General features: G+C 37.8%; 1 protein-coding gene across 1 annotated transcript in view; it reads right to left on the reverse strand.

Annotated features, from left to right (window-relative positions):
* Nucleotides 1-8806: 8806 nt before the first annotated feature.
* tank (TRAF family member-associated NFKB activator) overlaps nt 8807-19744 on the reverse strand; it is a 64379-nt gene continuing 53441 nt past the window's right edge. The window contains exon 10 of the mRNA XM_052028103.1: nt 8807-12892. Coding sequence (XP_051884063.1) covers nt 12701-12892 — 192 coding nt within the window. The 3' untranslated portion in view covers nt 8807-12700. The remainder of the gene's footprint in view (nt 12893-19744) is intronic.

The raw sequence follows: 19744 nt of genomic DNA on the forward strand, positions 1-19744 counted from the left end.
AGGATAATGCAAATCTGCTACAGCATTGCTGCTTATACTGTAAACACAATAAAACTAGACCCCACATATTAGAACTCATGCTGCAAAACAGCTTGGTTTCACTATTTTATTGAAAGATGCAAAATATGTGACCTGTGCATTGATATGGTGAGAGAAACTATTTCATTGACATACTTTTAATTATTCATAAAAATTAAAATACATGTCTAATAAAACATTGATAATGTAAAATTGAGGAAGAATTAAATTTTAAGATTTCAAAAATTATAACACCAGAAATCACCCTGTTTCATGACTGTGTGATGGAGCTCATTTGCAAAATGCTGTGCACATTTTACCATATTAGTAAAAATATAAACCTTGTTACCATTGGTTGGAACAATTACATGCTTTAGGATGGAATGAAAATTGTCTGCATCATTGAAGAGCGATTTTATCCCCTTCTGGTTGAGGTTCAGCAAGAGAGCAAAAAATTCATCATTAACTTTATCACCTAATTCACGCTTAATTTTACACTGGCCCAGATTTTGCAGTAGTAATCATCGTGAATGAACAGTATCATTCTCCTCCATGAATAGAAAATGAAAGACAAACTAATACAGATATGGAGTTTAATGCAGAAATCCCAAAGTTTTTGTAATTTAGGTCTGCTTTCCGGGTTTTGCCCTTCTGTAGTCTGCTCCATCTCAATCAAGGGAAATTGGTTGAACTGATGAAAATTTAAGGTATAAATGAATTATTTGTCCTGTAAAATACCCTGAATATGTTGTGATTTGTTGCATTTGTTTTTGATGGCATGATTTCTTAAATACAAACCTTGATCCTAATAAGAAGTTTCTGCAAACAGAATGTAATTCTCTTGTAAAAGTTTGATTATATGTTTTAAGTTAATTATATTTTTCTAATTTAATTAAAGCGTTTTCTAATTTAGTCTAACGTACACATTCTAATCTTTATTTAGCACTCTATAAAATAGTAAAAATATTAGCTAAACATTAACTTCTGCCCCCCCAGTGTGCAGCAAGTATTGTTAGTGATTACCTGTTTAGCCACTTTGAAGATATCATGGAATCCCTTTGAACTGATGCCTGGCAGCAACTGACATCAGAGAAAAAAACAAGTTCATGTGATAGAGGGTGCCAGGCATTTGTAGGCACTGTTCTTAGCTGCTGATTACAAAATCCATCCAGCACATTATCATTCTTAGGATTATCACAAATTCAAAAGAATAATATTTGGGAAAACTAGCCTCATTAATACGATGATAACAGCAAACAAAAGGCCAAGATTTTTAATTCAAACAAGGCAAATTCTTAAATTGAAATAAACTATGGGAAATTACCAGATTACAAGAAGAATAACAATGAAAAATTGTTGTTCTATTGAAGAAACCCAAATGGGTACCTTAAGTCCCTTTGTGAAAGAAACCCATCAGCATGATTCAGTCTGGCCTGTGTGTGATTTCACATATCCTACAATTATGAAATAATTCTTTTCTCTTTTAAGGCAGTCCCCCAGGATTGAGGAAGGCTGGCTCCGCTCCAGCTCAGCGGGTTGTGAGATGCCTGATGAGGCTAATTTGGGATCAACAGATCCTGCCATAAGTGGGTCAGGTGGTGCTCGATGGGCAGGTAGATGGGAATGTTGGGAGCAGGTCAACAACTCTGCCACTTATTCTTACTTCTATATACTACCAGTGAATGTATGTGGTTCTCAGTGCCATCTGAAATGTTCTATCTCCATTTTAAGTGATCTAAGCCCAAGGGTTCCCATGAGTTGGTGGTGATATTACACTTTTTTCAAAACATCTCTGAAAACATCCTTGAGTTACTTCCTTAGTCCACCTGGTAATCTCTTGAAGTGTTGGAACTAGAATGTCTCTTTTGGGAGGTTATTGCTGGGCACGTGAACAATGTGGCCTGCATATTGAAGCTGACCAAGTGCGATTAGAGGCTTTATGCTGGAAACATTGTCCTAGGAGAGAATGAAGTCACAGGTTTGCTTATTCCTGCCAGTGGATATGGAGAATTTTGTGGAGGTACAGTTACTTTTCCAGTGGTTTGATGTGCTGACTTTAGGTCGTTCTCGTCTCAGAAGTGTACGAGAGGACAGGGATCACTGCCACCCAACGGATCATGAGCTTTATGCCAGGTTTGAGGGCTTGATTTTCAAACTGCCAGATTTGAGGGCTTGATTTTCAAACACCCTCTTCCTCAAGGGAATTCTAATACTATGTTTGACATTTGCCTTTGTTAAGAGGTGGCTCCTGAGTTACAGGAAGTGGTTCACTCATTCCAGGTTCCTTTTATGAACTTTTATGTTCAAAGGGTAGTGTGGCACAGCAGGATTGGAGGACAGGAGGAACAGAGTGGTAGAGGACCTTTGTTTTGTAGATGTGTATAAGGCCTGTTAGCTAATATTCTTCAGTGAACAAGTTGACAATGACTTGAAGCTTGGCCTCTGATGAAAAATTATTGGTACCTGTTAGATTGCAGGTTATGCAGATATCCTTGTAACCTCTTGTTTGGAAAATGATGTAATTTAACAGATAACTATTCCTGGATCAGAGGTGTCACTACAAGGTTTTGTGCTTGGTTCTCTGGTGAAACAGGACAGTGCCCAAAGCATTTTGTTTGAAGGTGGACATTGGTAAAGTGGGATGAAGGAAAGCTAACTGCAATCAAGTCTTCCCAAAGGAGGCATGTGTGAAGCAGGGGGCATGAGCAGGAATATGGCTGGGAGCAGGGGCAGTACTGTCAAAGCAATTAGTTGCCTGCCTTTCAACCCAAGACCACTGCTATCAACCAGTCCTGGTTTGTAGGTGAGGGAATGCCAGATCCAGGGGTTTGGTGAGGATACAGGCTGAGCAACTGGCAGGCGAAAATGGGGGAGAGAGCCAGGAGGGAAAGGAACAGGGAAGGGGAGGTGGATGAGGCATGGGAGACAGAGACAGATGGTGGGGACCCCAGAACAAAGGGCACAGTGAGGGGAAATGACGTCGTCAAACCCTGGTCAAACAATATTTAGGTATGGCCTGATAAATGGGAATTCATATTTGTGATCAAAAAAGTGCCAGGCAGTGACCATCTCCAATAATAGGACCATCTAACAAATTTCCCTTGACATTCAATGGCTTTACCATTGCCAAGAGCCCCTAACATCAGCATCCAGGACAAAATAGCCTGCTTGATGGGCATCCCCTCCTCCAACCCTAGATTATCCATTCCCTTCACCGATATTCTATGGCTGCAGTGTGTACCGTCTACAAATTGCACTGTATTTACAGTACCTTGACTACTCCAACAGCTCCTCCCAAAGCTGCTACCTCTACAACAAGGCCAAGGACAGCAGGCAGATGGGAACACTACCCTGATGTGGAAACGTGTTGCCATTCCTTTAGCTCCACCGAGTCACATTCCTGGAACTCGTGACCTAATTGCATTGTACCAGTACCTTCAGCAGAAGGATACAGCAGTTCAAGAGAGTACATCTCCACTATTTACCAAGGGCAATTAGGGATCGCTAATAAATGCTGGCCTTGCCAGCAATGCCCAGATGCCAAATAATAAATATAAAACCAGTATAACACAGGCTGGTAGACCCTTGAGGTGATTTTTTTAAAAAATTGCTTTGTCAAGATAAACAGAGCTAAAAATTGGTACCTGTCTGCTTGTTGAACCCTTGGGGCCAGGTGATTAATATAATTTCTACCTGACATGGCAAGGAAACGGCCACATCTCCACCATCTAGGTTTGCCTACTTACTCTTGGAACTGGTAAGCCACGATGCCTTCTGCAGCAAAGCTCCTTCATTGATCTTCGTAATGCTGCTTTGTGTGATAATAAATGAGAATGTTAAGCAGGTGAAATGCTATTGAGTTGCTTAACAAACTCTTACCTCTACTAGCTGGGATTAGGAGTTATTTGGTCTTGCGTGTAATTCTACAAAATTCAAAGCCAAAGCATGCAAGCTTTCAAATGGTCCAAACACTGCTTCATGTACTCTGCATAGATCCGGAGAAAGCTATTCATGAGGCACACCATCCTTAGTTACAGTTATTCAGTTAGGAAGCTTAGCAGAGATGAGCAGCTGCAGCCCAGTAGACAAGGAACAGCTTGTCAGAAGAACCACGTGTGGTACACTGATCGGTCTGAGTAAATGTCAGGGGCATACACATTATGTGGGCTAAGTGTCAGAAACAAAGTTGAAGGGGTACTCATGATGTCCTGCGTAAGTATCTTGCATAAAGCTCTGTTGGCTTCTGCCCAAGACATGTTATTTGGCTTGAATAGAAATGCTATTGCTTTCACCGATCTGGTTCAAAGTTGAATCATTTGCATTGGTTACTTAAAGTTAATTGGTGAAAAAAATCCAACAGCATGCCTACCCCTGCAGTGTCACTTCCTGTGGTTCAGTGCCCAAAATGGAATTTAGTACTCCATCTGAGTCTACGAAGTTCAAATAACAATCCTTCTACCCCACCCCAACTTTCTTATCACCTAACCAATACACACGACATGTCCAATTCCATGCACTCTCATTTTTGAACATATTTTGTGAAAAATCTTTATCAAATTCTGACTGGAAGTCCATATATACTTCCACCATTCTAATGATCTCATTAACATCAATTAGTCTGAGGTGACCAATATTTAAATTGATGCTATATTTATCCAAGTTCTGGCACACTTACTATGATTAATCATTATTTTATTTGACTACAATTGATTAACGGGCCACTTGATTAATTGGCTGCTGTAAAAGTGTATGTTAATGGCAAAAAGAATCAAAGGAGGTTTGATGGACATATATGTGAGAGAATAAGTTGTTGCTTACAGGGGAATAAGGAGACAGAGGAGGAGACTAATGGGATTGCTCATCTGGAAGCTGGCATGGACCTGGATGGGCTGAATAGTCTGGTTATAAGTATAAATAAGATAAACATCTTATAAGTCTGTTAGGTCTGAGGTGACCATCTTCCCTTCCTTAAATAATGCAATGACATCAGGCTTTTCCCCCCTATTCAAATGCTTCATTCCTGTATTGCGAGTAATTAGGAAAAATATGTTTACGACATTTGCAATTTCAGCACCTGTTTCTTTTAATAAAAAGGAAAAAGACCCATAGCAGTGCCCACTGTGAATTAAATCATTGCTTTGAAACTTTTTATTTTCCATATATCTCTCGCTGATTTCAGTGATTCACTTTCAGTGATTCGACTGCCCCATGCAGAGGGCACAATGACCTTAAAAACATGCACTTTTGAAAAAACACACCATTTCAAAAATAACAACTGCATTTTAAATGTTATATAAAATTAATTACTTTTCTCAGTATAGAGGTTGGGGCTTGGATTTGGACACTGCCCTGTCCAAAGTCATTATTTTTACAGCCCCAAAATTGCTGGTGGATCCAGTGAGCAGGTTGCCATCAACCCCACTCCTGGGGGCAGAGATCCATCAACTGTTAAATGAAATTAACAAGAAATTCTCAGAAGCAACATATATGCAGACCAATATTTTTTTTAAACTGATCACCATTTGTCCCTTTAATCCAGCTGTCATTCAACACAATCATGGCTCATCATTTTACTCAATACCATATTTCTGCTCTTTCCCCATAACCATTGATGCCTTTTGCAGCTATCTTCTTCTTAAATATCTTCAGCACCTTGGCCTTTACAGCCCTCTTTGTTAGTGAATTCCACAAGTTCATCACTGGGTGAAGAAATTTCTCCTCAGCTCAGTCCTAAATGTGTTATAAACTTGTATCAGGTCTCCCCTCAGCCTCTGACACTCCAGAGAAAACAACCCAAGTTGTCCATCCTCTCATTATAGCTAATACTCTAATCCTTTTATACCCCTCTCCAATGCCTGCACATCCTTCCTGTCATGGGGCAACAAGAACTGCACATCTTGAGACTATGGTCCCCTGTTCTGGATACCCCAGCCAGGAGAAACATTCTCCTCGCAACTTTGACTTTATAAGTATTACAAACTTGATTTTCAACAGAAAGAACTTTGCTTAATGGAAGAAGCCAAATGGCAATAAATGAAGTTAACTAAATTCATGCTTAATGTATCATGTTTATTTAATATTACTAATTACTCATCTGCAGTTTATTGATCTTGGATTTGATTTGTACAGCTGAATGTTCCTAACTTATCAGTTTATTAATTGATTTCCTTAAAAAGAGTAACAAAGGTTTTTACTTGGAATGTCACAACTGGGGGTCTGGAAAAATGAAAGATTGCTTTTAAGTTCTTTGTCTCCAGTGCATCCCACACAAGCCAGATTTTGAACTTGCTATGGCTACAGTGTCCAGATCATTGCCCTCAAAACCCCCAAAGTTGGTTTCCAACAAAAACAGAAAAATGATACAGTAATAACTGAACTCCTCCATATTCTATTGCAATGTTTGGTGCCATAGCCTATCAATAAATACATTTAAAAGCATAATACTCTGCTGACTTCACATTAAGGTGGTCATTGGTGTTTTGAGCAATTACCTCCTTCAAGGACAAATACCAACCCCATGATTATTTAACATTTATATAAATAATTATCATGCCATTTATTGATAAATACTGAGGCGGGGGGGGGGGGGGGAAACTCTAGGATACTGTCAATACTCTAACAGCTGACTGAGTACAAGGGAAACATTTTTTTTTCTGGAGATGCTGACCAAATTGGTCTATGAACCCACGAACACTACCTCGTTATTCCTCTTTTGCACTATTTATTTATTTTTGTTACTTGTGGTAATTTTTATGTCTTGCACTGTACTGCTGCCACAAAACAACAAATTTCAGAACATATGTCATAGATAATAAGTCTGATTCTGAAACAAGTGCTTCTTCCCTACAGCAAATGCCATCCTCAACATGGTAGCCCAGTGCCTGATGATTCCATTCCAAAACACTTAAGTCTCATCATGGACAGAAGTCAAAAGTTCAAGTTCAACATTAGACAGACTTGTGAAAAGATCAAATCAAGAGTTCATCTGAATCAGAAACTTGCAGGAATGACCCAGAGCACCACCGTAGATATGCTATGAAATGCAACCTTCTTCCTGGTCAACTCAATGCAAAATACTGTGGTTCCCAGCCTGACTGGGAGCTCATATACAGAAGTCTATGATGCACAATTAAATATAACAATATGCACCATAACTATGATACTGAAACCAACAAATGCCTCTTTCCTTGATCTGATAAATATTCTGCCACCAAAAATCTGGAGACACATTTTACACATTATTTGGCAATGACAACCTCAATATCAAGATCTCAGCTGTGCATTTCACTGTCAACCAAAGTCCCAATCCCTATTCTGCTGGAAATGTGCTTTCGTCACCCTAGATTTTCACACAGCTGGGGTAATATGGATGAACTGAATGGAATAAACCAGACATCTCAACTAAACGCTTGCTTCAAGACCCCAACATTGAGGAATATCAAAGCCAGAATGTACAAAGACACTAGTGCATCATAAACTGTATCAGATAACCCACAGATCAAATGAGAATATCTCCTAAATAAATGGTTATGCTTCCTTGGGTCGGGAGACCAGATCTGCACACAGTATTTCAAGTGAAATCTCCCCAGGGCCCTACAGAATTTCAGAATAATATTTGAATTATGTTTAGCCAATACATTAAAACATGAAATATCATTATTTGCACTTCAATTTTTACATAAAAAAGTCCTTTATAAATCTGCATGAGATAGCCAAAGGCAGTCCTACAACAGAGAAAAACTATCCTGAGGTCAGAGCTTTGCCCACTTTTTCCAATGTGAATTACAGCAAAGATAAAGTACCAATTACATTATTTGTAATTGAAATGCGCCACGAGAGGCATGATAGGAATAAAATCATACCAGAGATCAGTGATTGTCGCAATGAACATAAAGATACATTAACTGTAAAATTCTCTTAACAGGCTTTTCCCAACTTGAATGCTATTGCTGAAACCAAGTTGATTTGCACAGAAAAAGAATGAAATTATATACATTTGTCCAGAACCTAATTACAAATGAGACAAAGTACAGAATGTCAAACAAGATTGGACATAATACATTAACTTTAGATCAGTTTCATAATACTCAATGACTTAAAAGTAATCACCTTTTTAAAAAAAAATCAGTTTTAACTCATAACATAATCATTGCTTTCTACACACTCTCATATTTGAGCATTAAAATAACGCAACAGAAATCAGAAGGGTCTTTTTCTATCTGGCAAGATAGAATGAGTGGCACACAATCATTGCTGGGACATTAACTTTTTTACCATTTACATAAATAACTTGGATGAAGGCACCAAATGATATGGTTGAAGTTGCTGATGACACAAAGATACAGGTAGGTAGGAAAATAAAGTTGGGGAAAACACTGTATAAATATCTAATGTTAAGTGAATGGGCAAAGATCTGTCAAATGGAGTATGTGGGAATGTGGGAAAATGAGACATAGTTTGTTTTGGTGGGAAAATATAATAAAAAGATATGATCTGAATGGCAAGAGATTGCAGACCTGAGATGCACTGGTGTGCTTGTGCATGATCTACAAAAGGCTAATAGATAAATAATCAAGACAGCTAACAGAACATTATTGTTTATTGCCAGGTGATTGAATACAAAAGTAGAGAGATTATGCTTCAGTTACATAGGGGATCAGTGAGATCACATCTGGTGTATTGTGTACCGTACTTGTTTCCTTATGGAAGGAAGGGTACTAATGTATTGGAAGGATGTTAATTCATAAGGAACAGTTCAGAGAAGTTTTACTAGACTAATACCTGGAATGGACAAGGACATGTTGGACAGGTCAGGCTTGTTTCCTCTGAAGTTTGGAACAGAGAGGTTTCCACTGAAACACATGGGATCCTGAGGGGGCTTGACAGATTGGATGTGGAGATGTTGTTTCCTTTTTTTGCAGAAGCTACAACTGGGGGTTACTGTTTAAAAATAAGGGGGCATCCACTTAAGGCAGAAAGAAGGCAAAAATTCTTCTGTATGAGGTTTGAAAGTCTTTGGAATTCTCTTCCTCAAAAGGACAGTGCAAGTAAATTCATTGAATATTTTTAAGGCACAGGAAGATATCTCTCTGATAAACAAGTTATCATTGGTAGGCTGGAATGCAGGGTTGAGGTTACCATCAGGTAGGTCATGATTTTAATACAAGGCAGTGCAAATTTGAGGGACTGAATTCTTGCTCTAAATTCATACATTTATATAGAACCACAGAAACAGATGAGAAGTAATAATTAGGCAAAATAAATAACTTTATAACACATATATAAGATTACAATATTTTCATGTCTTAAATAGATCTGAATGCAATTATGCAGGAAAACCCGTAGCATTCTGGATGTCTTGTTATCAGCCGGGATATACCAGAAGAAGGAGGAAAACTAAGTGCCAATGTCATACCTTATTATCACCAGGTGGCCTCAATTAAACCTGATGTCATCTTTGAAGTTTACTCCTATCTACTGAGCTACTTTAAACTCTTGACATCAGGAAATAGATTATAATATAGACATTGAGAAACTAGAACTGCAACCTCCGTTTGGAATCTCATCATTCATGAAACAAGGAATTATAAGTTTCTTTGTCAGAACCACATACTGATGAAAGATTGATTTGTCTATATTGATTATTGTGCTTCATCATTAATATGTCCCCAAAATGGACTTCCTGTGATAAACTTAAATATTTAAGTTCATGCTTTGTTTGCACACTTGATAATTGAGATAAAAATTTTAAAAACCCACTTGTAGAAAAAAAATCTTCAAAATTCTACTCCCCAAAAGTGAATGCTAGTTTCAGCTATTGCATCCCTCTGGATTCCATTTCATCTTTAATGACACAGAAGTGATAAATAATTCCACTTTGATCAACTCTGTACTGAGAGCCTTAGTGTTTTAAGTGACTACATTAACTAATGAGATAATTTAAGTTAGGTCAGATGGACTCATCCAAAAAGCAAATGAATTACCATGTTACAAACTCTAAAAATAAAGACTAGATTCCAACCATTTTGCCACTTGGTGTTGGAACGAGAAACAAATTCAAATATTTTCATAAAGATGAAGAACAGTTTGGAATTTCAGATACAATATTGGGCAATACATCATTTGTCTTAGCCAACAGCCTTGAACAAAACAAAAAAAATAATGCTTTTAGTGGTTTATTTTAAACACTCTCAATGATATAAAATTCAGCATGCATATACATTCAAAACTGCTCATAAATTTGTTTTCACTGGCATTAAATTGGCAACTTCGTGCAACTTCAAACAAATTGAACAATAATGGTTTCATTTTGAAGGTCATATTAAGGCATATTGTGGAAGAATAGAGAATGTTTGATGTTGACACTAGGTGAAAAACTGTGAAATGCAGTCAGACTTGAACAACAAGTTTCATTTATTCGAGCCTTCCTGAAGCTCCTCACAGAACTTAGCTAAAACACTTCACAGAAGCGTTATCAAACAAAATATCAATGCTGAGCTACACAAGAGATATTACAGTGGCTGACTAGAGCTTGTATAAGGAGGCTGATTTTAAGGAGCTATGAAAAGGGGAGAGGTGGAAGGTGCAGGTAGATGGGAGGTAGGTTAGGGAGGGAATTCCAGAGCTGAGAATGAGTAAGGGGGCAGTGACTATATGGGGCAGGGGTGAGTTAAGAGGTTAGATTCCAGGGGCATTCAATATCACTGAGTGTGGATGAGATTACAGAGAAGGGATGGACTAAGGCCTAAAGCAATCTAAGAATGAAAGGGGTAATATTGAAATTAAGGCACTGCATAACTGCAGTCTAATCCATCCCAGCAAGCACAGGGTTAAGGAGAACAGAAATAGGGACAAAGTTGTGGACGAGGCAAAACCTACTATATATTGGAACAGTTCTGTCTCTAGGTAATAGAGGATGCATGCTTCAATGCTTCAGAAGCAGACAAGATCAGGCAGTGGAGAAGTCAGACAATTATCTTGGTGGAAATGGACAGACTCAGTGAAACCAGACACTGGTGGATAGTTCAAGAACTAGGGGGCAAAGATCTAAAACTCTGGGCGAAAGATGCAAGGCACATATTCTGTAAAACTCAGAGTAGTTAGGATCCAGTAATCATTGCCTGTAAAGGTGGTGAAAACAAAATTAATCAGTGCCTTTAAAAGGGAATTGGATAGGCATCAGAGAAATAATATGAAGGGGTATGGGGAAAGAGGGAAATGGGACTTACAGAATTGCTTTACTCAGACCCAGCAAAGAAACAATGGGCTGAATGGTCTCCTCTGTGCAATAATTCTTTACAGTCTGAAGGTTAAATCAGGATCAGAAGTGGTGACACCAATATTATAAATAGTGCAGTTCAATTTTCAACAGTTGCCAGTGAGGAATCAACGGCTAAGGAACAAAATTTGTGATAGGGATGAAAGACAATGGGTTTTGTCTTTCTAATACTTGGTTTGAAAATATTTCTCCTCAATCAGGACTATTTGTCAGATTAACAGTCTGACAATTTTGCAATAGTGCAAGAGTAAAGAGAGGGCCTAGTGAGGTTAAGTTGGATAGCATTAACTTAGATGCAGAAACCAAAGCTGTATTTATGAATGATGTTATCAAGGGGCAGCACCTGAATGAGAAACATTATTCCTTGGGATATATCAGAAGCAATAGTGCAGTTACTGGACCGGTAAGTCAATGGCTAAGCCTGATAGGAAAGAATGAAAGCAGTTGAAGATGGCTCTACCCAGCTGTACGGCACTAGAGATGGTTTGAAAGAGACTGCACACAGGTCATGATGAATCAGAATGGGCTGATTACTTTTACAGAATATCATATTATGTTGCTTTGATCAAAGCTTTCCTGATACTGTAACAAAGTGATTCAATTAAGTTCTGGTGGGATAAGCATGAGTTTGGAAGGTTAGAAAATATTCAATGAGTTGAGAGGAGAGGGAGTTTGGAGTCAATGCAGTAACGTGCAAGAGCAGAGGGGCTTTTTAAGGAGAGCCATGGAAACACCAGTTTTTAATGAAACAGATCAGTCGCCAAGGAGGAAGAACTATGAGCAAAATAAATTAATACGGAGTCCAAGATGGTGGGTTGGTTGGCAACACTTTGGTGGGAAGACATTCAAGGGATAAAGATGATGAACAAGATGAGTCAAGGGAGACCGAAGAAACGAAAGATAAATGAGAGCTTGTGTATAGGACTGGGTACTTTCTTAGTTTAGTGGGCTGGTCACAATAAAAAAACAAAAATAAAATGAGGAACAGGCAATCTAATAGCATTTTTTTATATAAAAAAAGGATAAAGATTACAAAATTAATAATTCAGTTTATTTATGCCAACAGCTTTTTTTTCCTCACTTTGTAATATAGTGATTTTTTAAAATGCTGATTTAGATGAATTACAATTTCATGACACTTATGAAGATATAAATGGCCCAAAAGGACAATTAGTTTCAAATGAACTTGTCAAAGTGTTTCTTTATAAATAATCATACATTGTTCCAAAGTAAAAAAGTTCCTTCAAGGACAAAAATTCCAAAGTATGTTACTGTACTAACTTTATAAAGATGTCCTTTTGGAATTTATAATTCCACGTTAACAACAGCTATTTTGTACATCGTGTAAACTTGTTAAGTTCACAGGACTGGTTTCTTCATCTCAATTGTAGAAATGTATAAGCATTACAATCCATTTTTAGCGGGATGCATAAAGTGTGAATTAAGATGCCTGAGGAAGTCTTCCCTAGATGTGGTGCCTGCTGGGAAGACTGCCTGACAGAATTCACAGATTTTGGAGTTTAGGTCCAGGTCAGAGTCATTGGATGCTTGATGTAGCAATTCACCCTCTTTATTGTGGTAAGGACTCCACACAGGCTGCAGGAGAGAGGAAACATTTTTCATTACTGAGCATGCTGTGTAAATGAAAAACACACCATATGTCTATAAAAGTCAGATTATAATGCAACAGCTTTAGTGGAATAATCAGCCCTTATGGCAGTCTAGAAAAATACATTCTGATCAACCCTTTATCTACTTCAATGCTGTATAAAGAGATCAGCTCAAAATGCCCATTTTACAAAATAGATTTTTCTACAACAATGACTCAACAACAATAAATGCACATGTGCCAAAGATTACTTTGTTACATTGGAAAAAATACTCAATAATAGGATCAATAAGAGCAATGCACACTATTACTCAATGGTGACTCAATACCACCCCCCCTCCCCCAAGTCCAGAGATGTCTATAGTTAGTCTTTTAAACCTCACTCAGACTTGAATTTTCATGTAACACCATGATTTGAATAATATTGGAAGCTATAGAACTAAAGGGTTGCTAACAATTTGGTACGCAGCATGTTTCACTTGCCATCTCATGCCATTGATGTTTTGGGGCAGAAAAGTGATGTTTATTAACCATGTGATAGATACAGTGTCCTGATCTGAAATATACTTTAAATTTTCGATGCAGCCAAGTACATTAATTCTAACTGCATAGCTGGGTCAGCTTCAATGCATATTAATATCCTAATTTTAAGTGTAATAGCACCACTTCCTGTTGTTAATAAACATTTTGCTTGATGTATGTAACTAGCAGTTGGTGCAAATTGCACATTAAGTCTGCTTAGGTGTAGACAGAACATTTATCTAGAGCTACTGAAACATATGTATTTGCTAAATACTGTAAATTACAGAATATAAAACGCAGATCGTAGCAAGTCCCAGGAGGGTGCAATTTATAAGGGGATCTTGCATTGTAAACTAATAAATGTTAACTGATTTAAGCAGTCTTTCTACCTTATTTTAACATTGGTACTACACCATTATTTCTGCACACAAAGAATACAAAGCTGGTTGTGCTACTGAACAAAAAGCCTGCACTTTAGTTTTGTACCAGAGGTGGATAAATATGTGGGGTTATGCCTGTGTTTTAAATTTTGCTGGTAGAATAGACCAGGATATAATTTTTACCAACTTAGAAAAGCTGAACATGAGGAACAAACTGTTCCAAAATGGACCTCCAGCACTGTATATCAAGTGGACAGTATCCGTCTCCTATTCATCTCACCGTTATAAGTCACTGAAAGGAATCTTCATAGACACAAACTGATTAAAGACAACCTGCAGCAAGTACAAGAACAAATATTCTCCATGGTGACCACTTGTCAACTTCCCAACAAAAACAATACAGAAACTAGATCTATAGTTAAATCAAGAACCGTCCTACTAATGATTCAATGAACTTGTCTAAGGAGGGCAAAATTGGCCAAGACTCCTGTAATCCAGTGACTCCTGCTGGAAATGCACATGTGTGGATGCAAGGCAGGGACTTAATTGGGCTCAGCTGCAACAGCCCCGGTAGCTGAACAGCGTCCTGACACACACTGTAAAACTTAACACATATATAATAGCCACTTGGTGATGCACCAGAGGCCACCTGGGACATGTGTAACTGTGTCCCAGCAAGGATTCAAATGTCTCCAGGAAAGCAGAGAAGAAAATTGGCAAAATGATGTTTCAATTTCATTGTAAAATAGGGAAAGCTCAAATAGGGCAAGTGAATTAACAGGGAAACAATTTGAACACATTCAAGTCATTCGAATGGTACAACGCTTGTACATAAATATACTTATTTAGTTAAATTTATTATCATTTTCGATGATTCCAGTTAATAAGTTTTGACTATCAAGTAGACCCAAGCAGCCCAAACTCCATTATTTTGATAAATTAATTTTATAATAACTTTCCTATGTATTGCATAAACTTGGTAGAAAAATAATACAAAAACACATATCTTATCCCTGAAATGGATGGAAGGAACCTTAAGAACAGAGAAAATATATGATTTAATTCCAAATTGAAGACAAGGATTGTAAAGCTGTAGTTGATGATAGTAAATTTGGTCTTCTTTATATAGGCTTATTAATTGCCTTGAAATAAAGTTCTCTAAATTGATAAACTATGGAAAACTGCAATGATTCCTTTTTCATTGTCATTGATTTCAGACACATTGATACAACTCTTTTATGTCTTGCAAATCATTAATCCATGAGCATATAGCTCAATTCAATTCAACTCAGCAGTAATTTTTATTTTATATATTTTAAATTATATATTATGAAAATCCATGTGATTATGTACCAGCTGCTTCATTTGCTTCTGTACAGTTCTGCACTGTACAAAGCAGGGTGCCATCTACTGAAAATAGATACTCAGATAACTAGTAAAAGAACAATCCAATGAGATAATAGAAAAAGGCATTAGTAACAAGTAATGTGATAGAGTGTGTGTGTTTCACAGCTCCACAGGGCTTCTAAGCAATAGAGGAAATAGTGTAATTTGTTTTTGCTAAATCTCTTACAACAGCATTGGTGATAAACATGATGCAAAAGAATTAATATACTGTACTGTTTATACAGCAGGCAACAAACCTTGGGCCTAGAGTATTAAGGAATCCTATGGACAACACGTTTTTCTCCAACAATAAAATTCATGAATTTGTTTAAAGTTCTATCAGTTGCTGTGTTGATTTTTTTTATTATTCACTTCTATGATCATTTAGCATTAATGTCCTAAATTAGAATGTTAAACTCCCTGATCTTCTCCTCCAAACACAATTTGCTAAAAAATGTAATTAGAATAACTGCAATGGCAAAATGGCAGATCGGCACTAGAACATCCACATATAAAAAGTAATACTTCTCTGACCCAAAAATGGGTAAATTAAATGCTTAAAGGTTGAACTCAAAGGCAAATACAAGACTGAGCAGTGGCTGTTGCTTTCCCAATAAAGTTGTAGAAACAGCTTAGAAACCCAAGTCCACTATAAAGTCATTGAAACCTTTCTCTCTTCATAGATACCACCTGGCCTGCTGAATATTTCTAGCATTTTCCATTTTATTTCACATATCCAGCATTACCAGTACTTTGCTTTTGGATTCCAGCACTTGGACAAAAGTTGCCTCTCATTTATTATTGGGTACTGGTTAAAAGTATCCAAAAGCTGGCAGAAAGTGAACGTTTTTGGTCCTCATTGCAAACTTAGTTACAAGGTGGTGGAAGTGCACATTTGGGAGTTGCTGTCAAAGAAGCCATGGCAAGTTGTTGCAATGCTTCTTGAGTAAAGAGAGTTCCAAGAGAGTTTGAAGAATGTGACTAGTAGGGCAGATATGGGAAACCAGTGGATGTAGTATATACATTGGAAAGCATCGAGTAAGGTAGCTCACAAAAATTTGCTTCATATGGTTAAATAAGGGACAACAGGGTAGGAGGTACCAAAAAAGCTTGAATAAATGATTGGTTAGATAGAAAGAAAAAAGAGAATAAATGGGAGCCTTTCAGACTACTGCTGATGGGGTGTCATGTCGATCAGTATGGGACCTAAAGATGCAAGAACACAAGACATAGGAGCAGGCCAACTGGAACGCTCAGCCTGTTTTGCCATTCAAAAGGATCACAGGTGGTCCAATCTTAATCTCAACACCACTTTCCTCCTTTCTCCTCATACCCTCCACCCCACTTTAAACGTACTTAATGACTCCTCTTCCACAGCTCTCTGGATTTGAGATTTTCCAAAGTTTTACCATCTTCAAAGAAGTTCCTCTTCATCTTCATTTTAAACAGGCAACCTTTTACTTTGAAACTATGCCCCCTTGTTCCAGATAACAATAATAGGGGAAAAGAATCTACTCAGTATCCACCCTGTCAATCACACTCAGAATCTTTTATATTTTCATAAGATCACTTCTCATTCTTCTATACTTCATGAGTAAAGGCTTAACCTGCTCAACATTTCTTCATATGTTGACCCCTTCATTCCGGAAAACAGCTGAGCGAACCTCATCTGCAATGCCTTCTACACAAGGAGATCCCTCCTTAAAAATGGCAACCACAACTGTCTCACCAGTACCCTGTGAAGCTGCATCAAAACTGTCCTATTTTTATACTCTGAAATACTTGCAATAAAGGCCAACATTGCATTAGTCTTCCTAATTATTTGCAAGCCAATCCTTGTGTTCCAGGAAGTAGGATCCACAGATCCTTTTGATTCGTAAGATTTTATAAGTCTCACTCTATTTAAATAATATTTACTTTTTTTTATTCTTCTTTCCAAAGTGGATAACCTCACATTTTATCACATTATAGTCCATCCACCAACTTCTTGCCACCCTTTTAGCCTTTGCAGGTTCTTCGTCTGTCTGATCTTTGGAGCATCAAGAAATACTCACTATTTGTATTAATGACGTAGATGTAAAGGAAAGAACATACAATACAAAACTGGTTGAGAAAGTGAGCAGTGAGGATGACACAATGAGCCTGCAAAGGAAAAGATAGTTTAAGTAAATAGCCAAGAGGGTGACAGATGGGACTATAATGTGAGAAAATCTGAGGATATTCGATTTCATTGGAAGGGGAGAGAAAAAAAATTTAATTACTAAGAAACTAGTAAACGTGGTACTCATTGGAATTTGTGGGTTCATCAACTAATGAAAGCATATAGGTAGCTACAGTAAGCAATTTGGAAAGCAAATTTAAAAACTTTTATTGCTAAGGTGTTGGAGTATTTAAGTTAGGAAGACTTGCTGCAGTTCTATAGGGCTTGGATGAGTCCACACTGACAGTACTGAGCACAGTTTGGTTTCTGCACTAAAGGAAGTGTATAATGGCCTTGAAAGTTAGTGCTGCAGAGATTTAGCAGGTTGAATGATAGGATGAAGGTGTTGATTTAATGAATAGAGATGGAGTTACAGGCTGGTCTATTCAGATGATTTTGTTGAGTCTCAGAAGATTCTCTCAAGCTGAAGAATCTAGAAAGAGGTACATTTTCAGGATAAGGGGGTAACCATTTACAATTGAGATGAGGACAGAGGGATACAAGTTTTTGGAATTCCCTATTTCATTGCTGTACATGCTTAGTTGTTAAGTACATTCAGGTATGGGATCAATACATTTTTGTACACTGACATAATCCAAGGATAAGGAGATTAAGAAGAAATACTTTTGGCCATGATATTATTAAATGGCAGAACAGGCTCAAAGGGTTTTACAACCTCCTCCTGCATGCATTTATTAACACTGTTCTTATGTGATGAATGCAGTGCTGATTAAGTGATCTGTTTTTATTCTGCAGCAGGTTGATCTTTGAGTGTTACTACAGGTGCACACACCCAGGCAAATGGAAGGCAAACCATTACACTTCTGACCTACTTTGGGCAGTCAGATGAACCACTCAGCAGAGAAATCCAGGACATGTACGGCGAGTGGAGTTTCTGCTCAATGACTGCTAGATTTGTCAATGGCAATGTAAATGAACGTCATAAGGAGGTAGTTAGGCTCTCCTCCTGGAGATGATCATGGTCTGACAATTGGATGGCACCATTGCTTTGTTGCTTGTCAGGCCAAGCCTGGATATTATCCAGTCTTACTGCATGTGACATGCACTGCCTCATTGACTCAGCAAACAGTTCACTTCCGATCTTATGACCAAGGGGTAGTAAGTGAAGATATTTGAGCCCATGATGCTTCAGTTTTACTTGGGCTCTATTGAGTATATTTGATATTAATGGCAACCACTTAGCTCTGCTTGTAAACCTTTACTGAGTCTACCACAAAGGATAAAATGTGTCACCATCCTTGATCCACAAACAAATCTCCACCTCAAAGGAGAATAATCACTAATTGAGAGAAATGAGTAAGACGAGTTTATGCCCTTGAGATACTACATGTTTGGTTCAGAACATGCAGTGAGCGATAATTTACCTGTACTTCTCATTGATGTACAAAAATAATAGTGTCAGGGGCTTTCCATGCAATAAATGGCTTGGGGAGATGGGCCACAAGATCTGCCCACAAAATGTAATGAAATGACAGCTGCTTAAGTCCAGGTCCTCATCTTAACCCACTATGAAAAACAGAAATTATTAAGAAGACTACAAAAATTAAAAATAACATTAAAACATGCATCTTCTGTGGAGACTTTATGAGCAGATTCCCTGTACTAATTATTGAGAAATTTCTGCAAATTCATGCTCTGCGAGGATAGTTGAAAAAGCACCAAACAACTCGCAGCAAGTTCAGGCCTTCAAGATTCAAGCATGCATGCGAGAAAACTCAATTATACTGGCACTAACTTGGAGAACTGATGGAATTTCCCACCAAAATCCATGCCATTAAATTGCAGGAGTTACGGGTGCATGATTTCTGCACCTGTTCACATCTCTCTAACTCCAACAAAGTGGGCAATAACCCTGGGTATACAAGTATGCACTCATGTGGTCAGTCTCCAAGTAATGCCTTCCATAAGTTGTTTTATCCAACCTAAAGAATTCTGTCAACTACATTATTAAAATCTCCTTTCAGAGGATTGCAGGAAACTGAACAGGACAATTGCTCTGAAACTCTCAGGTCTATGATCAATAACAGGTGACCAGCTGACCAGTTAGTTCAGGTTCTCATCCAAGAGTTTTTGGTAAATATAAATGCTCAGCAGGAGTCTGACTTCATATATAGATTATTGAGTAGCAGACTGAAGCAACTTCCTCAGACTGATCAGATAACATCATACATACACAAATGGAAAAGACCTATATCTTGCCTTTCAAAATCATAACAATGCACTAGATAGGATCTAACTATTTATTCCACAGGAGAATGTTCATTCTTCAAGATGGTGAACAGTCAACATTGCCACAGTCCAGGACTACTTTCATTCACATAAAAGCTGCA

Source organism: Pristis pectinata, chromosome 1, assembly GCF_009764475.1.
Source record: "Pristis pectinata isolate sPriPec2 chromosome 1, sPriPec2.1.pri, whole genome shotgun sequence".
Lineage (NCBI taxonomy): Eukaryota > Metazoa > Chordata > Chondrichthyes > Rhinopristiformes > Pristidae > Pristis > Pristis pectinata.